The following is a 24,648-nucleotide window of genomic DNA, read 5'->3' on the forward strand; positions in this document are numbered from 1 at the left end:
GAACCGGGGAAGCGTCTCTTCACGGCGTCATCGGGCAGCGCCGCCACCACGTGAGAGGCCGTCATGGCGCTGAGCCGCGGAGGGGTGGTGGCCGCCCTCCCGGTGCAGCCGCGGCGGTTGGCGGCCACCCGGGCGGCAGCGGGTGCGCAGGCCCCCGGGAACGTGGTGCGCGTCCCCTGGGCCCTGCGGCTGCGCCTGCAGCGGGGCGCGCAGCGCCGGCGGCGCGGGCAAGGAGAGGCGGCGGCGCGGACCGGGAAGCTGCTGCTGCGGAGCCGACGGCCAGAGCTGAACCAGCCTCGCTGGCAGACGGTGGGGCGCTGGGAGCGGCCGCAGCTGGTGTCGGCGGGCTGGAAGCACAGGAAGGCCTGCGGGGACTACTTCCAGCTGGAGCCCTCCCAGGAAGCGGCTCCCGCCCTGCAGGCGCCGCCGCCTGACGCGGGGCAGGGCCCGACCTTCGCCGAGATGGGGCTGCAGCCGGCGCTGCTGGCCGGACTGGAGGGCCTCTCCATCGGCCGCCCCACGGCGGTGCAGCGCCTCACCATCCCCGCGCTGCGCCGCGGCGGCAGCGCCCTGTGCGCCGCCGAGACCGGCAGCGGCAAGACGCTGGCCTACCTGCTGCCGCTGCTGGACGGGCTGCTCTCCCGCCCCGAGGAGCCGGCGTCTCCCCGCGGGCTGGTGGTACTGCCGTCGCGGGAGCTGGCGGCGCAGGTGGGCGCGGTGGCGGCCGCGCTGTGCCGGCCGGCGGGGCTGCAGGTGCGCGGGCTGACGGGCGGCGGCGCCGCGGGCGGGCTGCGGAGGCAGCTGCGGGCGCCGCCTCCGGGTGCCGCCGTGCTGCTGGGCACCCCCGGGGCGCTGCGGCAGGCGCTGCGGCGGCGCTTTCTGGCTCTGGGGCGGCTGCGCTGGATGGTGCTGGACGAGGCAGACGCCCTGATGGACGACTCCTTCACGGAGCCGCTGGAGGAGATCCTGGCACACGCGCCGCTGGCCGCTGGCGCGCCCGGGCCAGCCGGCCCCGGGGAGGCGAGAACCCAGGTGGTGGTGGTCGGAGCCACCTTCCCCGCGGGGCTGAGCGAGACGCTAGAGAAGTTCACCGACGTGGGCCGGTTTGTCACCCTCACCACCCAGAGCCTGCATCGCCTGCCACCCCACGTCCAGCAGAAGTTTGTCCGCCTCAAAGGCCGGGACAAGCTGCCTGAACTGCTGCAGCTACTCAAGGAGCGATCAGCATCCAGCGGGGCCGTTCTCATCTTCTGCAACAGTGCCAGCACTGTCAACTGGCTGGGCTATATCCTGGATGACCACAAAATCAAACACCTGAGGTTGCAGGGACAGATGTCAGCAGCTGCTAGAGCTGACATCTTTGCCTCCTTCCAGAAGGGTGACGTGTCTATCCTTGTCTGCACTGACCTTGCCTCGCGGGGGCTGGACACCAGCAGTGTGCAGCTAGTGGTCAACTATGACTTCCCAGACACTCTACAGTACTACCTGCATCGCGTGGGGCGAGTTGGACGGGTTGGAAGCAAAGCACCAGGAGCTGTGGTTAGTTTTGTCACCCATCGGTGGGATGTGGACCTGGTGCGGAAAATAGAGACTGCAGCCCGGAAAAGGACAGGTCTCCCAGGCATGGACTCCTCTGTTAATAAGCCTCCGCCTAAAGGAGGCTGATTCAGGTTGCCAAGCAGTAATAAATGGCCTGTTAGTGTCTAAGCTTGAAGTCATTTAGGCAGAGCGAATGAGCTTCTGTGTGTAAGCTGGACTGAAAGAAGAGTTTCAGAACCAGCTGATAGGGATAGCTTTGTGCACTGTTCTGGAAGCTGCAATAGTTGTTTCCACAGGCATCGCAACTCGTGGCTTTCCAAAAGGAAGCTAAGGAGTAACAAAATGCCTTTGGAGAAGACTGAAGAATGATCTCATCAGTTGATTTTGTTTAATTTTGTTGAGACTTAAATTCAAATTGGAATGGAAGTATGGCTGTGTGATGTGCAGCTCTGTTGCATTTCATTGCTTCCTGCCACCAGCAGCTAAACATTCATTATTAAAACTTAAAAATTAAGACTGTGGCAGGAAAAAAAATAAAATATTTTCCTAACTTTGGTATAACCTTGACCAATTATAGATACATGTCAGAACACTAAAGGACAAATTATATTTAATTTTCTTGTGATGTAGCAGTTCATTCAGAGAATTCCAGACCAGATACCTGTAAATTTTGGTGGGAACAAGAAGCCACAATAAAGCTTGAGGTTTTTTCAAGGTCTTAATTTGTCATACCCAAACTATTCTATGATTTTATGGTTACCTTTCACCGAGAAAGGGGATCTTGCTGCTTCATGGTCTATTAAATAAATAAATAAAAGCTTTTAAGTGGTTTCTGCTCATTTTTTCTGCATGCTGTAGTGACATTATGTCCTGGGTTACAGTGTAAAATGTGCCAAAAGAAAAAAAAAATATATTCTATTACCATCTTCAGGAGCTGTTGAGACCAGGTGGGGCGGTGCTCCCTGCCTCCCCCCCCTGGACTATCTCCTGTTACTGGGCACAACAATGCCTTATCGCCTGACCCATCGGTAACTCGCTCCTGGACTATCTCCTGTTAATGGCCCATCAAGGAACTGCCTCACGACTCCCCATCCCATTGTGAGATACTCCGCCCGGGGAGGGGGGGGAAGGAGCCAAGCAGTCCATGCCAAATAAAACCGGAGATTTTGAACACCCTAGCAGCCTTTCTTCCACTGGATTCCCAGAGGAGCTTTTCCCCCCACTGGAGTTCCAGAGGACAAGAGCTACCTGCCGACCACTGGACCTTCGGAGGAAGACCAGACTCTTTTACCTGATTGCTGCTTCCACAGAACTACACCCATCACTTCAGGAGGACTGCAGCCAGCATCTTATCGGACTGCTACTGCCACCCTAACAGGGTGTCAGGTTGTATTCCTGACTCTTGTCAGTGTAAACCAGTGGGTTGTTTGTTTTTCCCTGCCTTGTGTTATATATATATATATATATTAGTAAAGAACTGTTATTCCTATTCCCCATATCTTTGCCTGAAGGCCCGTTAATTTCAAAATTATAATAGTTTGGAGGGAAGGGGGTTGCACTCTCCATTTCAAGGGAGGCTCCTGCCTTCCTCCACAGACACCTGTCTTTTCAAACCAAGACACATGTCCAGTCTCTGAACTGCTTGTAAAACCAAAAAAAACCTCCAACCCACCAAAAAATGTTTCCTGTTTAAAGGGAGGAAGTGTGTTGACTCGCAGATTCTAATGACTCACAGGTAACAGAGTAAGTACAAGATTTCTGTTCAATATTGCGCTGTTGTTCTTTTCTGCTTTAAACCAACAGGATTAAAGTGAGGCTGAGGTTATTTCATATCTAGCTGCTAGTTTGTATCCATGGTAAATAATCATACAAAAATAGCATTTTAGCTCCAATTTCTGTTGCAGTGACTTACCACAGCCTTTTCTTTTAGTGGTTGTTTTTCCCATGCTATCCACTTTAGCCTGTGCTAAAACTCAGTATGTAGAAATAGGAGGCTGTTAAACGAAAAGATCCCACCATAGTATCTAAATCATTGGTTTCTGAGGAAATAAGGCACTGGAGCTACTCTTATTCTTAGCATACTAGGAGTAAAAACTAAAAAAACAGAAAACGTGCACAGATAATCACTTAAGGATAACACTGTATAACCTTATCCTAGATGTGCACATTACACAGTTAAGAGGCTCTTAGGGGAAGTTACAAGCTGGGGTAAAATTATTCAATACAACAGAAAGCTTTCAGCTTTGTAGAAATACAGTGCAAGAGTGATCCATGTGGAGAGTGGAAACCTTTATAATTTGGACCTATTAACTGCATGGACTACTTGCCTCTCATCTGTAGTTAATTTAACTGCAAGTCAGGCGGTTTATGTGTCCACAAGCAGAAGCTTACTGTTCAGGTATAGGAGTACGGTAAATCCTTAAACAGAAATCTGGGGACAATCTAGAATTATAAGCTACTCCCATTTGTTAATATGCATCTTATGTTGTATCAGGTTCTCCAAACTGCTGAGAAATAGCTTCCTTTAACTGTAGACACACAAATTAGGTAAATTGTATTCAAGAAACTCCAAGTAAGCAATTCTAATATTTGCTTGCCTGCTTTGCCTAAGCAATTTCAGGCTTAGTTACTACCTGCTTCATAGAGTCTTTCTTTCCCAAGGCAGCTGAGGATGGTGACTGCGCTTCCCAGTTCAACATACAGAGTTGCCCTTCTAAGTTTCTGAGGCAAATCATTGCTCGGGATCTCAGATGTCCAACTTCAAGTATTTGTTTTCTCATATAGCTACTATACAGGACTAAATCATTCAGTTGTTCAGGCTAAAATTTAATAACTGTTGCAGATGTGTACTGTAATACTTTGCTCTATTACCTACAATTTTCAGCTAAATAATGCAACCAAAGTTAACCAGAGTTAAATAATCACACAGAAACACTCGCATAACACACAAAAAACTCACATAAACAATAACTTCTGACACAAGATTTGTGATTGAACTATGTGGCAATGGTCATTCATAATTAATGCATCTTCTTACTTTGTGTCAGTAGCTAAGTGGCATTGGAGATAAGAGAGTAGGTTTTTTTCTTGAGTTAAAATACATGGAAGGAAAACAGCAAGAAAGTTGACTTCTGATAAATTACCCACATTATAAAAGGCAATGTGGGCTTACTTGACACTGAGGTATAAAATACACATGTTAAAAATGAATGATTAGTGTATTACACGTGTTACAGAAATTAATTGTATGTGTTCTGATGACAATAACAAGAGATGTTGAAGATGTTCTACAAGGTTATATTTGGATATTTTTGTTATGTTTTTAAGATGTATAATTTGTAGTTTAACTTCGGTAACTCACTTTTAAGAGCTCAGTAACGTAGTCTATGAATCTGGAATTGTGTTACAGTGAATCCCATGACAAGTCAGTCTGGATTGCAGCAGACAATATTGTCAAATTAGACAACACAGTGAAATAATAAAGTTTTTTCCATATGCTTCTGAATTTTGAAGTAATATGCACTTGATATATTTACAAACAGTAACCTTGAACGCAGTACAAATGCTCTAAACTAACTGTTGCTAGGGCACTGTTGATCAAAACAGATTATAAAAAAAAAAAAAGAATAAAGCCCAAAACCTTGGATACTATTTATATACTACAGTGGCCAATAAAAAGCTTTGGGTAGATATACTCAGAGAACACCATATTTACCAATAAAGCCTTTTGTAAACATTACTTTCAGACAAAACCACAGTTCTTTTGAGCATATATTGAGAAATATCACTCTCTTACTGTTGCTGACAAAGAGACAGTTACTGGAGCCAGTGATTAACAGCAGTAATTACATTCAGGAGCACGCATACATTCAAACCCTGCAATATATAAGCTGAGCCACCAAATGCAGACATCCACATCACTGACACGTCGTGTGAAAGGGTTTACTACCCAATAGGTAAATATTACAGCAAAGCCTTCAAGGAGATTTAGGGACCCTATCAGAACTAGTGAGCTAAAAATATGTGTAGCTCGCATATGGACAAACTTGTTTAAGAAACAAAGACATATTCAAAGACTTTTTACTTTGACTTTTCCCAGACTGCTTTTCAGTGCTCTCTGAATGTCGCATCACCCATTGTTCACATCCTAATGACTGTCTACACACATAACTAACTGCTCTTTTCTTGTCTGTCCATATTCTACTTTCTGTGTAACTCTTATTTTAGACTTTATAGGCAGAACTGCAACTGCATATGCGTTTTATCTCTTGGGCACTACAGGGACGTTCAGATACTTCTGTTGCACATAGCCCAGTGCTTAGCAAGGTACCCTAGGACAAGCTGTGTCAAGTGTCCTAACAGCCAGATGGAAAAATGCCTCCTACCACTCCGGTAATCTGACAAAGTCCACATTTTTACAGGCTGAAACACTCACTGAAATGCACTTGTATACCTGTTCTCACCAGACAGCACCCTTTCCCCTCCTCTTCCTCCTGAAACGTATTTGTGAGACAAATTCACATGTTAGTTGTCGAGTGTGTGGTAGAGAAGTTCTCCATGCGTATTCTGACCAGTTTCTCAGTGGGAACCCTCTGCAGGAAGAACTTGCAGGTGAAGGCTTGCCGGCAGGCCTTGCGAAAGTTTTCTGAGAGGAAAACATAAATGATGACGTTGATGCAAGAGTTCCCATAGGCTAAGCAATGAGAGATGATGTGGAAGGTGAAGGAGACGTTGTTCAGCGGAATTTGCCAAAACTCTGCCCACATCATCTGCAGTGATGATGCGGTGTGGCAGCCAGGAAAGCAGGAACACGACGACTACAAGAAGCACTGTCTGTGCTGTCTGGAAAACACAAGATTACATATTAAATGGTTGCAGTGATCAAGTGAGTCTGTGGTATGAGTCAGTTTGCCTTCCTCTGTCAGTAGAGAATGCAGCATAACAAAGGCAACACTGACAACTGCAAGGTGGGCAAATTGTCGCAATATGAAAAAGGACGCTATAAAGAACAACCCTGCCCCCTGGAAAACAAGTATTGCCTGGTTTTGGCTCAAGCAAATAACTCTATAGGCACTGGAGATAGTGCCCATAAAACCTCAAACAATACAGAGGCTGCAACAGTAATGCTAACTGTGTTACGTGGAGGAGTGGAAATAATATTCCCTACCATTTGGAGGCTGAGGAACTTTAAGGCTATTGAAAATAATTGCAGAGGAAAACAGTTTGGCTGCAAGGAAACATGCTACTGAGAGGAGTAACAAAGACTGACCTGAGGAGAAAGATTTTTCCAGTAGCTTCCTTCTCATGGGAGAAACCAAGAAAAACAATGCATGGAGGATTATTTGTTTTAAAACATGCAGTGCTTTTTGGTTAGAAATACTCCTAGATAGATAATTAGCTGAGAGATGCTCACTGTGCCTGTGGGATCCCAACCCATGTGCTGGCTGGGTTAGAGGTGTGCCCCTGCAGTGCTTTCTCCTCAGTTAGGCTGGCCAGCCACTGTCACAAGCTGTCATTTGTAAGCCCCAAAGCTTGACCTGAGGTAAAATTTTCCTGAAAATAGTGTTCTTCAAAGTCGCCATCCAAAATGAAGGTTAACATGAGGTGAGCTGCCGACTGCAGCTGTGGTAGCCCCACAGCTCTGGCTGAGGAAGAGGAAGGAGGGCTGAGGTGGTGCCTCCGGAGGACGGAGGAACGTGGTGGGGCAGCATGAGGGGTGGCTGGGTGCTGCTAGGGTGGGAAGGGGGCAGAGAGAGGCAGCCTTGACCAAAGGTAGGTGGTACGAGCTGGTTGAGCTATTTTGGTGTGAAATTTAGCAGGCTCTTTCTTTGGGTTTTGTTTTTTTTTTTTGAGGGGAAATGGTAGCTTGAGGAGAGGGGCTCAGACTGTGAGGAAGCTGGGTGGACAGAGGACTGAAGGTCAAGACTGGGGTGCCTGCGTTTTGGGGCTGCGAGTCCAGGCTGTCTGCTGTCCCTGAGGCAGAGATGCTTACCAAAGTGAGTCCCTTGCCCTATAAATATTGCTGTGAAGTTAATGTTCAGGGGACCAGCAGGATGCATACCAAGAAATAACTTGGTCTTTATTGAAAAAGTGCTTCCCCTCTTGAACAAAAACTCCTCAATCTGGTATAGTTAAGGGTGCGTGTTACAACAAGAACACTCTTTTCTATTTTAAAATTTGTTTGTTTTAATTTTCCTGGAAGCTTTTGGAGAGGATGAAGAATTACTTTTATTTGCTATAAGCTACAGCAAATAAAATTAAACTGTAAGTCACTTCAACTTCCTTTCTGTAAGACCCTGAGGCCTGTGGGAGTAGAACCTCACTTTTCAAGTTTAAGAAGGCTGAGGGTGCTGCAGAAATCACCAGGTTTAGGATTTTAGGATACTGCGTGGAAATCCCCTTACTTTTCCCATCTTGATTTGAATATCGAGAATCCTAATTAGTGGATATTAATAGAAGAGACTAATCATTATATTGGGAAAATAAGTCTCAAATGGAATAAATGATCAAATATAAAATAAAATCTGTATTGCTTATGCTGCTAGCATGCCTCTGTAAAATTCCAGACCTAAAGTATTCATTAACCAATAATCTCTTAGTGGTTAGAAACAAGGATGGTATGCTGTAGTCCAAGATGTCTGCAAGACAGGATTTATGATGGTACCCATTGTGTATAATCTTTGAATCACGACCAAAGCAGGTATGAGCCAAGAGCCTGCAAGCCAAGGATATGTTCCCTGACCAAACATGGTCAATTCGAGGAGTGGTCGAGACCTCCGACTCATGGTCCACCTACCCAAATTACACCACCTACTCAAAAGAGAACAATAGAAGACTACGACTGAGGCTGCGTGCTAATTTGCATCAGAAGCGAGAAAAGAAGAACCAATCATCAAGAGGATGAAATTAAATATATATTGTATAAACTAAATATGTATGAATTTAATGGATAAATATCTGTTGATTGCAATGTGCTGGTGGACATCTTTGGGAAGGATCCCATCGTTATTAAAGGATGTCTCTACTTATCTAACTTTGTGTAAATAAGTTTTTCTTACCCACTGCAGATTTGCAACAAGGGTATTGCTTTTTTCTCACTTTCTGCTTCTACCACACTCAGGGAATACGTAGCAAGGCTCAGTTTACTGTCTGGGGTCCCCTGAGAGCCTTTCCTAATGTTTTTGCAGGGCTAATTCCACCTGACTTCAGGAGTTTTCAAAAATACTAATGGTAATGGAAGGTGAGCATTTTTTTTACGTATTTAATCCTTCCTTTTTGGGGTACTGTAGCGAATGCACAGCAGGTGACTTCCCTGCTCTCCCTCCACCTGATTCTCAGCAAAATGTGTGCTTTTCAACTCTAGTAGTTGGTGTTTCTCGTTTGTATTTTCTCATTTTAATAGATATAACAATTTGCAAATATGCAGATATTATCCTTCCCCTAAGGAGAGTTGTTGTATAAGTAGCAGAAAAGCAAAGGAGAAAAATGAAAACTTGGGCTTCATTTTAGCTTATGATTTACAGCCTTACTAGTCTAGGTCAACACTTCTGCATAATTTGAAGTGAATACCATGTAACTACTTTCCTACAAGAGGGATAATTTTCTAGTGAACAAAACCTCATTTAATCAGTGGATACAATGGCTACATCTAGCAGTTGTTTTGTCTGCTAGAGGAGACCTGCAGGATTTCGCATCTTGTTTTAAAGCACTCTATAGCGTACTATCACTATATCTGTTATGTTAAAATGTATAAACTGAAGTTACAGACTCAGGCTTACATATATCTAAAACCAAAACACCTAAGATGGAATGATCTTTTAGGAGAAGGGAAATCTTTTTCTCTGCCCCCCACCCTAAAATACAGCAAATGCAACAGCTGCTGAAAAAACTCTGTGTGTTCTCTGACTTTTTTGTAGCACTGCACAGTTGGCATGACTTGCCAAATTAAGCATGTCTCCCAAGCAGTATTTCAGCAGTGACTCAGGTGGCTTGGTAAAGCTGATTTCAGGAAGGAGATTTTTTTGGATTCCCGTTAAGCTGGGACAACATTTCATGGGTCATTTGCTCCTCTCTTTTACTCTCTGTGGCTGTGTGCTTTGAGTGAGATGAAAATTGCAGCATGTTTTAGTAAGTCTGCCTCTCTATGGCATATGCTTGGCCTTGTTGGAAATACAATATGAGCAAAATAAGGAAATTATGGGTACCAGAACTAATGAAGCAACATTTCCCAAGGAATTATGTCTTAGATGAGTTCTCTGTTGCCCTAAAAGACAGTAGTGGTACAACTGAAATACTTCTCAGAGCATTTGCAGTCTTTCCCTTGCCAGTGGCTCCCCAGGTACTTAAAGTTTCACTCCTCTAGAGTCTACTTTAGTGGTGGCTTTTTCTGTCTTCCTGTATCAATGAGTTGGGTATTGTGTTCATGAATGTATACTGGTCAGCAGAAGGCTTCAGTATTGCAGACTAACTATCAAGATAGTGTTCTGGAGATGACAGTATGGAGAAATTACAGCATGCCCCAGGGAAAAGCGGCGTGACATTACTTCATAGCAGAAAGAATATAAGGTGATTAGGCCTGGTGCATAACATCTGGGATTGTAAGAATTGCAGTCCCATACATGGGAACAGCGGGAGACATTTCAAAATATTTCTAAACAAGTCTTATATTTGTAACCTGCCTTGTTCAAAGGGATTTGAGATATGGGGTGAAACTGGAGGAAATTGTTCATCTTCCAGGTTTGTCTGTTTCATTTCAGTAACTGCCCTATAATGCTCTTGAAGTTTCCTAAGATTATTTAGAACTTTAAAAAACTTTTGTTGTCTTTTTTTTTTAATGTCAAAATACTTCATCTCTGAGAAGCTGCTACGTTTATGTGTTCAGGTATAGTTCTTTATTAAATATCTGTCTAGGGCTTTACTTTAGACAATTGGAGTTGGATCAGGACCTTATCTTATGCTGACCTTCCTAAGTAACAATATTAAAACCTGCAAAACATGAGGGCACACTAGAATTCTAATTATCATTTATGACATACATTTAATCTGATGTTATATCTGAGTGAATCACACTACAATGTTTAAAGTATATTCTGCTTGCTAGGACAGTAGTAATGTGGGGGAAGGCTAAAATGTGCTTTACATGGCCACCGCTTTTTCTTCTACTTGTTTAACCCTGCAGAAAAATCAACCATGTGATAAAGCGGAGTTTTCTCTATGTTGGACACGCGCTGTCTTTGCTCTGTTTAGATAGGGCCTGCAGCAATGATCTCCTGCAATAAAAACATATGATTATTGAAGTGGAAAAATGTGTTTGGATGTGAGCCAAAAGTACCCCCTTCGCTTGTCTTAGCTACATTGGCCAGTTAAATCCATTAACCTTTCTAGGAAGATGTTATTGCATCAGATCAAAATTTCCATTCAGGTAAAAGAAAACATTTGCCTATAATACATTAAAAAAAAAAAAAAAAAAGATATTTGTGTCAAATAGGTCTCTCAAGTAAGTTTGTATTAATTTTGAAAGGTAATAACCTGTAGGTTCATTCTGTACGTGGCATACTTCAGATGCTTCCTTCAGAATGTTGTCTGACATATGAGGTGACAAAACATGTTCTTACTCTCTCATGTGAATGGACAACCTCAACTCCCAAATGTCCTCAAATTGGCCACGCTAGGAACCAGGTGCTGTTCTTGAAAATATACTGGTATGCTTAGAAGTTGATGGAACTGAAATGCGCAGATGTAGTTGTCCTGTGGGCTCTAGCTTGCCTATGTGGTATGATAAGTACTAAAGAAATTATTAATAGACAGGTCCCATCCCTAGCTTTCACCAGCAATAATGGTGCTACTTTTTTACCATCTATCAGTGTTAAGTAGCTTGGGCTTCTTACTGAGGCAACCTTTCATAGCATCCTTCTCGTTAATTAGGGGGCTACAAGCACTGCAATACTCTTGTGGATAAGAAATATATACCTAGATTCTTTCATCCTTTTATCGTGCAATAATAAACCACACATTTAATATTGGGCTGGGCATTAAAAAATGAGTTTGCAGTTGCTATATATCAACCAAAGATGTTTCTGAGGTCCAGCTTTTGGATTTTGCAGATTAAAAAACGTAGACAATACTAGAGCAATAATATGCTGTCCTGGTTTGGCTGGGATAGAATTATAGGCCAGCCATGCTAGCAGTTTTGAGTCAGCCAGGGCAGCTGACCTGAGTTAGCTTCAGGTGTAGCCCATACCATAATGTCATGGTCATTATGAAGGGGAGAGGTTTGTTAGGGAAGGAGAGCTTCTGGTGGGGTTTTTTGCTTCTCTGGCTTCTTCCTGATTCTGAGGGCCGCTTTTCTGTTGATTATTCATTTGGCTGAGTATACCTTTGTTTGTGCTGATGGTGTTTCATTAATTCTGTTTTCACTTCTCCCCGCAGGTCTGCTCTTCTCTTCCTGATTCTCCTCCCTGACTACTGGGGGGTCGTTAGGTGATAGAGCAACCGTTACAGTTTAGCTCCAGGTACAGGCTAAATGTAGGTACAGACATAATTCATGACTCAAGAAACATGTCTTGGAAATGGAACTTGTGTCTGTGTTTTCAAGTTAGGGGATGTCTAGTACAGATAGAGGTAACAGAAACAAAATAATATGTTTGGCTTTTTGTGTGGTAACTTTGTTGTAACTGAAACTAATGTCAATATAGACTGTGACCAGCTGTGGAGGACTGATCTGCTTGAGTTTGGTCAGTGGGCTGTGATAATTTGCATACTTAAGGGATTACTGTTGGTCTAGTCATGCTCAGGTAATGTCAGCCTTGTGGTTCATCTCTGAAGGTTCAGTGGGTTCATAATAGACATGTACAATGGTCACTATTGGATTATCTAGCTCTTAATATTCCTAGAAGTCTTTCAAGCAGTTTCACAAAGTAACTTACTACATTATTTGTTGTACAGAAAAAGTAACTGTGCTTAAGCTATACAGTGGATCAATAGCATGGTGGAAAACAGACTAGGAGAGTCATAAATATTTTTGGTTGAATAAATATTTAAACTTTTCTCTTATCCCCTCTCTCCTTATTGTTTCTGCCATGCACAGAGCATCTAGAATTTACTTGCTTATTCTTTTGTTACCTTTATAGGTGATCTGACTCTCACTTATGTTTTCCTGGTTTTCTTTGTTTTCCCTTTGACTTTTTTCAGCTCTGAACAACCTGTTTCCTCTGTCCTTCAAAAAGCAATGGGAAACGTGTTTAAAAACCTTTTCTGGGGGAGATGTCTCATTCTGGAGGATGGTGAAGTCTTTAGCATTTAATTGGAGCTGTTGTCCTTGGTAAGCTTCTAATGAGGCTGCCTCAGCTTGTCAAGTAACTTGTCAAGCGCAAAATTAAGATTGCCCTGTAATGAATTAAATTCTTTGAGTATTCCATGAACTTGCCTATTTTTGGCAGAACTACCTGATATGTTAGGTCAAACATTCCTGAGGTTAAAATATATTGTGGATAGCAGTCTAAAGGTAGAGAGCTTGTCACTTTCCTGATCTAGTTGTAGTTTGAGACAGCTAGCTGCACATCTGTTTTTCAGAGCTGACCATATCATCCATTTGTACTGTGTACCTCAGCCAGACAGAAATGGGGAAGAACATTCAATGAGGCTTTTATTAAACAGTAGACTCTCACTAACTTGCAAAAACCCCTGGAAGTTTTACTCTCTTTTCCTCCATGATTCTGAAGGAAGAAGCACAAAGAAGCCTATGCCTGTTCTATGTTGTCATCAGCAAGTAACAACTGAGCCTTCCTTTGTTACTGCTCTGTGGGAGGATGTGGGATGTAATAAACTTGTTTTAGAATTTGGGAGGACTTAATCCTTCTCCTTAGTCCTTCAAACTACTTTCAATTAATAATGTTCTGTTGTGACTCCAAAGGCAGACTTATTCTGGCTAGTGCTGCTTCTTCGCAGCATACTATACTTCCTCAGCCTTTGTGTGTGGGCTGGGACTTTTCTCTTGACTTCTAATACAAAGCCTATCTGATGTGATTTACTGATAAATTCTTTTCTCCTGTAATGCACATTTCTGACTTGCATCTCCTCTTCCCTGAAGTCTGAGACCCCATTGTTATGGATCGATTGTCCCAAACTTGACTTGAGTAAGCTATAGAGTTTCAGACTTGGCTACATATTGTACTTTTACTGTAGTGAAGGCTTGGCAAAAATGTAGTGACCCATGGTGCCCTAAGCTTTTGCTTTTAGATGCTGCAAGTACACTGTGTCAGCACCCAGGAAGGACATGTGGCTTAGCACACTCTACTACTGTACTGCTGAAGGTGCTTATCAACTTCTGAGGAAAACAATTTTTGTGCCTTTATATTCTGGGATCTTCTGTTTTCTGAAAACAGAAGTCAGTCAAGAGCATCCCTTTGCTCTGAGTGCTTCTTAAGCCAATGTGCAAGGCAAAACCTGTCGGTTTCTTTTCTGCTGGTGCCAAGTTCTTCTCTCCTTCGTTCACTAATCTGACTCCCACTGATAAGTTTGCAAACATCCTTTTTCTTTCTGCCTGTGAAGTTCTAGTAGAAACTAATTGTCCCAAAGTACAATTTGATCTCCAGAAACATGCTTGTACCTTAGTGATAAACATGCAATGTTTCAAACAGCTGATTCAAAAAATGCCGTACTTATTCTTTACTAACTTAAATGTTGGGTAGCGGCTTCCTCTGCTTCAGAGCAAATGCATCTGTTAATTACTTCTGAAGTACTTCTCACTACCCTTTGGGTTTTTTTTATTACACTTGAGTGTAATACTACTCTTTAGTGGTCTGAAAGCCACACTGGAAGTGTTCTTTCATGGTTCTGTACTTTCTTTCTTGCAATCAGAGATGGCAGTTGGCTGTCATGAAGAAGAGGAGAGATTGAAGCAAATAGATTTTCAGTTGTTATCAATTCATTATGGTGCTAAGAGGCAGACTCTGTTTCCCAGATGTTTGAGCAGTGCTCTTACTGCTCATCTGCACATCTCTCATTCTGTGTTATGTCACTAATGATTTCTGCCTTTAATACTTACTCATTTTGTATTCATAAATGCCTACAAGCATTATGATATTGCTATTATCCACTAATTGTTAATGATGCTTTCTATTCTTGCTGCCCTAGGCCCTTGTTAGCAAAACAACTTGCAGGATTTCACTTCTGATTAATATTCTTTTGCTGGATGGATTGTGGGATCTCCCATGGTCCTTTGTACTCACTGTTGTTCAAGTGCCAAGGCCTTGAACGTTGCTTTCATTAAGTCTGTATGAAAACCTTCCATTTGTGTGAACAGAAGCCAAAGAAATATTTCAGCATATAGGAAAGCAGTTACAGTGAAACTTTCATTGTCTCTCTTGGCCAATATGTTCAGAATACCTGTCTACCTTGAAGGAATTCTATATGTTTTACCTGAAGCTGTTGTATCACCTTCAAAATGTGGTGTTCCAGGGAGTGTCCCAAATAGACTCGGTCAAGATCTGGGAGCAATGAACAGCTAGTTTTCATATAGGTAAAGGTAAGGTGGTTAATATATGAGCTGAGGAAGAAAACAATTGGCTTTGTAGAGAGATGTTTTCATCTGACCATTACAATTTTGGAGCAAGACCTTGGGCTTATGATAGTTTTGTGAACGGCTTGGTTCTCAAGTAACGGCTAGAAGAGGGGAAATATTTAAAAAAGTAATAAAGTAAGGCAAATAAAATTTTAGAAATTACTAGGAAGGGAATAGAGATCAGAAAAAGTGACACTGCTTTCCCACTAGGTAAGCGTGTTCACCTTTCTGTTGCAGATAAACAATAGAAAAGTCTAGTACTAATTTGTTAGTTTTAAATGGCTCAATTGGTCTATCAATTGGAGCTTTTGGCCTCGAGGTTCCACAACTCCTACTGCCCTTTCACAGCTATTTTGCAAGCTCCCTTGAAAATCACATCCCCAGAAATATTCTTTAACTTGAAAAAGCATTTCAGATTGTTCAGTTTGCAAGTCTTATTATTTGTTCTTTAAAGATGTACAGGACAAAATGAGGAAACATTCAGAAACCCTGGTGTGCTCCGGAGGCCAGTAAAACACCACAGGGCCACTTCATGATTAGAGTAGACCTTGGTTTGCATTAATTTCCACTGTTAAATTTTCTTATTTACTGCAAATGAACGTTCAGATTTCCTAGGGCTGGGATCTTATGAAACCCTTTTAAACACTGTCACAGGGAATTGTTAACTGTCCTTGGAGCCAAATTATAGACTTGCTGTAGTCTGCATAATGTAGAAAGGAAGCAGCAGAACCGGAATATACTTTGTGACAGAGGGTTGCACAGGATTTCTTAGCATGTGGTCTTGCTGGCTGGCCTCAAGAAATGATTGTCCAAAACTGCAGAGGGAAGTCCTGCAGCATCACACCATCTCAATTTTAAGGTTGGCAAACTTGTGCAGCTAGTATGGCATTAAACAGGGAAACACGGTCATGTATCTCTTCTGCAAGCACAGTTCATCATGCAGCATTTCGGTGTAAGCTCGCAAAAAGTTTGGAACTTCTTCCTTTATCTAATGCCCAGAATGAAATCCATATTGTAACCCCAAGCATATCTTGTGACAATGCTGTCTGGGAGACAACAGAAGGGTCTTCAGATCCCGCTGAAGTGAAGCTTGGCATTTAAGACTTCTTTAGAGAAGATGCTTCATATACTGGTGTGCACTGGGAACTTTTTGACAAGGCTCTCCTAGGGGGAAATTGGGCGGCAGTGCCGCTCTGTTTTAGGTGTATGTGTCAGCTCTCTTTAATTGTGCAGATAGCTAAAAAACTTATAATAATTTTAACTTTTAATTGGGTTTTGCTTCTGTACTGGGATAACAGACAGTAGGCATGCTTGTCTGCATGTGCAGCTCTGCTCGGTCCCTGGGCAGCTGGTGCTCCTCTGCTGGGTGCAGGCAGCACACACCAGGTAAGCATGTACAGAAAGCGGAGCACAGAGCTGGGGCAGCAGGCACTGGAAAATGATGCTATGTCGGAAAAAGGCAGAAAAAAGTGGTAGAGAAAACAGCAAGAGTTCTTAGAATAACAAATTTCTAGTACTGTAGTTCATTAAGCTGTGTTTCCATGGGTTTGACTCAGTTTTTTTAAAAAAGGCTTTTTTTTAACAACATTGATACAGGTTACTGTTATGATATGATCTTTAAAGGGAGAAATTGAGCTACAGAAGAAGTATCTGGGCTCCAGTAATATACTTCACATGCTTAGATTCAGTTAAATCCAGTATTATTTTGTTTTCTTTGCTACAGCAATGCAACTAAGAAAGTCAGGCATATACTTGCATGATACTGGGACTGTCATAATCTCTTTAGAAATTGCACTAGGTCTGCATCTAGCAATCTCTTTCACTTGTTCTGGAAATGTTGGTCTTATTGAGATTCACATGTTGTTGCCAGATTCATGAGATGTACTAATAGCTGATAAAATATCTGCTCCTCTATGACCTTTCAGGTGGCTTGAATTCGGATTTGTCCCTGTAACACTTCCTTACTGCGTGCATTTCTGTGCTTCATGGCTCAAACTATGTGAATTAGGATGATGTTTCTTCTGCCTGTTATTGTTTACAGGACTGGGGAGTGGAGGGATTGATATTATACTAGGACTCTGTGATACTAGTGTTTTTTCTGGAAGCAGCTTATAATGGAGAATAATAGCAACGTGTCTTCAGCCAGTGTGTGGAATGCTGTTTATGACAAGAACCTTCCCTAAGCTCTATGCTATTTGCTTTGTTTCTTAACTGTGTTTGATCTTGAAGTATTCTATCCTGGAGTCTGTATAGCACAAAGCAGAAGAGATCTTACAGTTTCTGAAATTCTGAATGGCAGAACAAACTTTGCAATGGTAATGCTGTCAGCCCTTTCACTGGAATATTTTATTCAACAAAGACTCTTAAGTCTGTAGTTTGATTTGTTTGAGACCTTTACTCATATATGTAGCCCAGATGAATGTCGTGTGATCTGAACAAACAGTTGTTTGCAAAATTCACCACTTGTCTGTTTAAAAAAAACCAAACCACACACAAAACCAAACCAACAAACCCATAAACCAAACACACCAAACTCAAAACCTGTTCCCTTAAGGGTTGGATGAAGCCAACAGCTCAAATGTCCTGCTTCCTTGAAATTATAGGAAAGAAGTAGGAACTGAGTGGTCATAGTTACAGACTGTACTCTTTTGTATCAGTACAACACTTTGTTTTCCATATCAGTGTGGTCAAGGTACACACCGAATTAACAGACTCAAATTGCGTAATTTTATCACCTCATATTAGAAGACTTTGCTGTTGTGTTACACTTTCTTTTGGTAGATCACAGCAATTAAGGCTTAGCCAGTGAAGTCACACATGTATTTCAGAACAAGATAGATGTTCTAAATTAATAATTCTTATGTGGAGCAAGATTCATTTGTCAAACATCTTTGAGCAAAATAAGCAAAAGCTGTTCACTTAATCTCTGATTAAGTTTCTGAATTAAAACCAAACAAAACTACTTCTCACTAATAGACCAATTAAGCATGTATGAAGGAAGCTAACTTAACAGAACTGACATACACACATGAATTTCCTATTGGGCTCTAATGCGAAGCATCCTTAAGAAGATCTGCTTTAAATGATTGACACTCATGTGTTTCAAGTATACTTTGAAAGCATGTGCAGGAATTAAGAGTGTCTGCAACCAACCCAAGAAAAACTCTTTATAAAAAGTGCTAAGAGAAGTGCTGGGAACAAAAACTTGAAATAGGTACGCTAAAGATGCTCCTTGGCCTGCAGAAAGGCTAGATGAGCAGTTTCTACCCAGAGTGCTGGAAGGAGGCAAATGGTGGAAGATGTGAGTGTGTAGAGGAAAGTATTTGATTTTTTTATGTGAAAAAATCACCTGTTTAATTAGGCCTAACTGTGCCAAATGGAACAAGAATTGCTACTGGGTGTTCCAGAATTATGGCCAGGGAAATGCCGAAGGGGAAGGAGGAAGTGCTGTACCATGAACTTGTTTGAACAGGTGAATTCAAAGGTGTGTTTTTCCAGGTTTGTCTGCTCAGCCATGTCTAATCAGGAAACCCAAAGCTGAAGAAACTCTAAAGCTATTTTCTCATTTAACTCTACAGGTCAAATCTGAAAACAACGCAAACAGATACACTTGAAAAAAATGAGTGTTGTAAATTATGTTCTGTAAGTTACTGCTTTATGGGAAAATTACAGTACTAATTCTCTTCAAATGTAGCAAAGAAATGGGTAATATGTCATATATAGGTAAGGAAAGACAGGGGAATTTAAATGAAGCAAACTGCCAGGGATTTGTTGGTGACGTTGAGATCTAAAGCAGCTTTTCACTTGTGAAGTCATGAAATTATTCTTAGCAAAATGACAATGCTGCAAGGCACTTTATTTACTGTATTTTACATAAAATCGTCAACAGATCTTGGTTGCCTTTTCTCATGGCAGCTGTTAAGCACAGGAGACACTGACCGTGCTTTCTGCTTGTAGGCTGCACTATCTGCTCAGAAATTATACTCTTGGTTCTCAAATTTTAATTCACAATATATCTGTGCAGCACCAGAAAGTCAGTAGGCAAAATAAGATGTAGTCTGTTTCATCTAGGTCTGATGGTGTTCCTGCATATACATAGCAGCCAATTCTTGCATAATTTATTGCCTTAGGAAAGGTGACTAAAATAACATTTATCAGAACCTTTGAAATTAGATGGGCTGGAATAATAACACTAATCTCGATAAGGTTCAGGAACAAGCAGATGAACAAAGTGGTGTGTTTGAAGCTTTATGCTTATTTGTGAACTCAGCAACTGAACACAGAAAATATGATCAAACCCACTAAGGGGAAAGGGAAAGTAACTCCCATCAAGGAAATATTGTATACGTGTTGTATTATGACTTCCATAGTGAGATAACATTGCGGATACCAGTTGAGTTTTAACCTTACAGGCAGCGTAGGTGCAAGACCAATTATGGATTGCTACTCGTAAGTGTATTACCAAGAAAACTGAATGTATGTTAGTGAATGTAATGAACCAGTAGAAACTAAATATAATTTATAGTTAGGATTCATACACATAAAGGACTGGTGAAATCTCTGTAACAACTCTAAATCAACTGGAAGCAGCACAGACTGGACCATTAAAACTGTAGCACGCTATTGCAGAGGATACATGTGAAAGATATTATCTTTGTATTAAACCCCTTGAATTTCATTTGAGGTGCTACCATAACTGCTAAAGTGCATAGTTAACTTCCTAAAGTACCTCTGCTTTTTCCTGAGTAGGTTGATCATGAAGACATGTATGTTGATGAGCACTGTATGTTTTTCTGTGATACCTTAGTATCATAGTTCTGCATACAGAACACTAATCTACTAAGATTGGTTTCTTTCTGAGATAAGGAACAGACGGCTGTGTTTTATGTTTGGGGATACACCTTTTTGTGTCCATTACAGTAAGCGTCTCTGGTTAAAGAGAAAGCAATAGAGGTACCAGTTCAGGTTATGAGGTATAGCTGCAGCATGCTGAAAAATCTAGTATCTTGAATTCCTCATCTTGTGAGTGATCTAGACTTACAGCAGGGTCCTGTAATGCTAGTGAGTAAATTACTGGATGCAACCTGTCATGCCCAGAGGTGGTTCTGTGTTTCAAAACATCTGTAGCTTGTTGCAGCTGTGGTACCAGTGTGTCTTTTTTTTTTTTTTTTTCCTGGGATCATGTCAAAGCTTTGATTTCCTTGCCTTGCACCCCTTCAATCAAATGGCCATGTTTGCTGTAAAGACCCTCATTTTTGTCATAGACAGAATCACGACAACATCTTATAGGGCTGCTCTAATGTGGCAGGTAGCCACTGAAACTGGCCAGTGCATTGGCTGAGAGCAAATAAAATCAGTCATCTCCACTGGCTGTCACATCTGCTCTGAGGTGCACGTGCTGCTCATTTGGGTTGTACAGTTGCTGTGACCTGAGTGTCCATTACTTCCTCTCTCTGAGTAGTCAATCTACAGTTTACTTATCACTGTATGCTCCACAATTATAACATTTCTGACTGAAATAGCATTTTTCCTGTTCTTGTCAGGTAAATCTGACATTGCATCACTGAAGTTAGTGAGTATTGCTACCTGAAAATTTTAGATGGTGCCTCAGATTATCTACATTTATTCTCTAGGCTGATTGTATAAATGGGCAGAGAGCAGGCTGCCAGTACTGTGCCCTGGTGTGACTGTCCTACCACTCCTGAACACAGCACTAACAAATGGGGTAGTCAGAGTGGGTTCTCCTTTCAGAAGGAGTCATAATGAATGTAATAGCACTGTAGGAAAATTCTCAGTTAACATCTAGATCAAGCTTTTGAAACCTGATTATAGCACAGCAGTAACCTGGCTACAGTTATACTTTGGCCTTTGGAGATAACAGACTAATTTTTTTTAAAAAAATAATGAACAAAAAAAATGCCTCTTAGATGCAGCTTACCTCCCAGTTGCTGCTTGCTCACCTAGAGCAGTGAAGGGACAAACAGCTGGAGCTACAGTGACAGGAGTTAAGGGATCAGTGGCTCTTTCCTCTTGGGACAAGCAAGGCCTGAATTTTAGAGATTTTTAGCTTAAATCTATGTGCATTGTCCTGTCCTTAGCACTGATGGTAGCAGAAGAGGTTAGTATTGAAAGTAATGTACTGTCTGATTAAACAGACATGAATGTAAATTAAAGGAAAACATTTTTTTCAACAGTGTAAAACTGCAATTGACTAGTGATAAGGAAGTCCAGTCCCTGGCAGTCCCATGGCACTCCACAATAGGGTACTAATTCAAAATTCACAAAAAACTTATTCTGCACACTAACACAACTCATAGACTTACTATCAGTCTTAAGCATGCTAAAGATCAGTAAGGGGAAACCAAAAATCTGAGTGATAGCAGTACACAAAAAGGGAAGAGATTTATCAAATAAAATGCTGATCCAAAGATTTTTTTTTTTGCAAATCTTTGCAAGACACAGTGTCTGAGCTTTGTGTCAAAAAAAAAAAAAAAAAAAAGGCAAGGAAGAAATCTGAATGGTGTCTTTTACTGTTTCTGTACACTCTTGGCATAGTTTCTCCCTCCATGGGTTTTTACTCTTCCTAGGAACAAACAACAAGAAAGAACAAACTGGAAAAATAGGAAATATAGCAAGTTTTTAGGGGATTTGGGTGTTGGGTTGGGTGTCAGTTTAGCAGCTGTAACCCTTTTTGTGAGCTGGTGTAACTTCATTATCTGTTTTCCTTCCCTCCCCCTGCCTCAGAAGTAGTCTATACCAGAAGAGAATACAGAAAGGATTGGAACTATTATTTGTTGTCAGCTACCAATAGTCTGGGAGTTGATTTTTTTTTTTTCCCCTCAATTTAAACATCGCTCATCTTCCTCTCACCCACCTTGGCTTAGCAGCAGGTGATGAGCACCAGTGGCAGGAGATATCCCACTATCAGTATGGTAATCTTGTACATCTGCTTGGCTGTTGAACCATGTGCTCAGTGCTCCCAGCAGAAGGAGCTGTTGGGTGCTTGCTGATGACCACTCATGAGAGCCTGGTGCTGGGCTACAGAGATGGCAATGAGTAGAGACAGTAGCCAAATGACACCCATGCTGAGGATAGCGTTGCGCTTGCTGTGGATGCAGGGTGAATGCTTGGCGTGGACCACAGCAGTGTGTCTGTCCACAGACATAGCCACCAGAGTAAAGGTGCTAACCAGCATTGTTGCCTTGGCCAAGTAGTGAACCCACTTGCAAAAGAAGGCACCGAAGATCCACTCTGGCAGGGAGTAGATGGTGGCCTGGAAGGGGACACAGAACAGCAGAAAGGAAAAGTCTGCGATGCTCAAGTTCAGGATGAAGATGTTGGTAGTGCTGTGTGATTGACGTCCCCCAGGCTGGAGGTACCCCAAAACAATTATGTGTTTCCCACCATTCCCAGGAGGAAAATCAGCCCAAAAAGTGCTGGTACAATCACCAGCTCCAGGCCACCCCTGGTTGTTCCTGACCAGCATGTTGGGGTTCCTGTTTGGTTAGTCTAAAGGCTGCACTTGCTGATGTTGACTCCAAGGGAAAGCACAAAGTTGTGTTCCTGCTCCTCCATGGAGCCAGGCTGCTTGGAAGGCAGGGAGCAGTCGCTGTAGCCCTGACTGCTATCAGGCAGGTCTGTGCTTGTTAATGGTGGCCAGAGGCTGAATGCTTGGGGTTTCCAATGCTCTGTGTTTTCTTTGGGAAGCAATTTTCTTCAGATGATTCTTCCAAGCTCTGTCCGTGTCTGGTGCAGATTATTCTAGAAACTGGAAAAAAGGGGGTTAAAGAATATGTCTCATCCAAGAGGTAACTGCAGGTTTGGCAGGAGAATCTCACGTGGAGAGAAAAAGTCCGTGCCCAAAGGGCTGAGGATGAGGCTGCCCTGGGAGCTCAGACCAGAGGCCAAGTAGCTGCGGTTCTGCTTCCTCACGCCCCTCCTCTTCTGCTTCCCTCCCATGCCAGTCCCTGGATCCGTAGCTGTCATACCTACTTTCCCAGCTGCAGCAGAGAGAACAAATGCTGTCTGTGACCAGAGCCTTCGGATAATAACCACTGATCAGCATTGTTGCCGACATTACTACTTACAAGAAGAGAAAGAGGAAAGCAAAAGCAAGCTTTTATCCAAAAGGATAGGTCAAGCAGCAGCTGCTGAGCAATTGCGTGTGCAGTTCTGAGGAGCAGCAATTGGAACTGGTTGTATGAGGAGGAAAAAGGCTAAAATAGGGGTTTTATTAACAGAGCAGGATTTTTCTTGTTTTATAGTCTTTAATGTGCTCACATTAGACCATAAAGCAATCTGAATTGTGTTTTTAGCACAAGAACCTGGGAGATCCTTAGATTCAGCAGCTGAGTCCTGCTACTTGGATAACTGCCCAATTCCTTAGTGCCTGAATATTCATGGTCTTGTCAGTCCAGCTGCAAAGAAGTTCTGGGTTCAACTCACTAGTGCCAAGAGCATCTGCACTGGAAAAGGAAAGGTTCAGTCTCAGTAGCTGTGAGCAGCTGCAGTATTCCCTGCCAGGGAACAGAAATACAGATTCAAAAAAAAAGTTTAAGGATTAGTGGCTTAGTTATTGCGGGGTTTATGCTTACTTATAGAAACAGTACATGCATTTTAGAAGGTACTAAGTAACTTGGGTCTTAATGGTTTGTTTCCTCATATTTCTTAATGGATTCTGTGAACTCTACAGGCAGTAAGGAGGGAGCAAAGTTTAGACAAACACTAATAGTTCCTGCACACAGTGCTATATGCCTGCAGGACAGCTGCTTCTGTAGAAGAGTATGCGTCTCTATTTTCAGCTGTTACAAGCCTAGGCATTCTGACTGAGCAGGCCACCACTGGCTCCTGTGGATGTGAGGGTTAGACTGGAGGGACCCCCTTCATTTTTCAAACAAAGTGCAGTAACTGAGATTTGCCCTGCCTTGTGACTTGTTTCTAAGCTCTTGTTGAGAGGTGGTAGTGCTGCCTGCCTTAGCCTGCTTTGATATACTCTTGTTTAAAATCTGTTGTGAAGCTAGACTCCTTATTTCCCTGTATGGTTGTGAGGCTAGTTATGGAGTGAGGTGGGAAGTGGCCAGGGAGTGGAAAATGTCTAAGTTGCTGTGGAAAAAATAGATCTACCCTTGTCATGTGCCAGTGAGCAGATTGCTGTGGCTGGACCAGCTGCCTGAAAACCACCTGCAGCTCTCGGTCTTCTGCAGCCTGGCTGACTTGTGTGCTGTGGCACAGCACAGCACAGCACCTCAGACACCATTAAGTCTTCCAAACCTTCTGTTTGTTTGCTGGGATCTCAGCTTGCACACAGCTGCTTGCAATGCCCCACGTTTCAGGGGCCCTTGCAAGCTCTGGGGCTGTGCTGCAGATTTCAGTGATATCTACTGGCATTTCACCTCCTTCACTGCTTTCAGACTGCTCCTGTAGTGGTCCTTGGTCTTTCTTTCCCTCAAACATACAGTCCCACTGTTCAGTAATTAACTCTATCTGCTGTTACTTTCCTTTCATCCTTGTGCATGTACACACCCTTAAATCATGAAACTTAAATATGC

At 42.5% G+C, this 24,648-nt stretch overlaps 1 protein-coding gene and 1 pseudogene across 1 annotated transcript; one reads left to right on the top strand and one right to left on the bottom strand.

The window, feature by feature from the left end:
* Positions 1-48: 48 nt before the first annotated feature.
* DDX28 (DEAD-box helicase 28) lies at positions 49-2,087 on the top strand. Its single transcript, XM_009960305.2, has one exon. It carries the CDS (start codon positions 64-66, stop codon positions 1,663-1,665), a length of 1,602 nt encoding a protein of 533 aa, XP_009958607.2. The 5' UTR covers positions 49-63; the 3' UTR covers positions 1,666-2,087.
* A 3,969-nt stretch (positions 2,088-6,056) lies between these two features.
* LOC147415008 (galanin receptor type 1-like) lies at positions 6,057-22,675 on the bottom strand (annotated as a pseudogene).
* Between the last annotated feature and the right edge of the window lie 1,973 nt (positions 22,676-24,648).

This window comes from Leptosomus discolor, chromosome 8, assembly GCF_034619465.1.
Source record: "Leptosomus discolor isolate bLepDis1 chromosome 8, bLepDis1.hap2, whole genome shotgun sequence".
Classification (NCBI taxonomy): domain Eukaryota; kingdom Metazoa; phylum Chordata; class Aves; order Leptosomiformes; family Leptosomidae; genus Leptosomus; species Leptosomus discolor.

Coding starts and splice junctions, on each gene's coding strand:
- DDX28 (XM_009960305.2), top strand. CDS start 64: ATGGCGCTGAGCCGCGGAGGGGTGGTGGCCGCCCTCCCGGTGCAGCCG.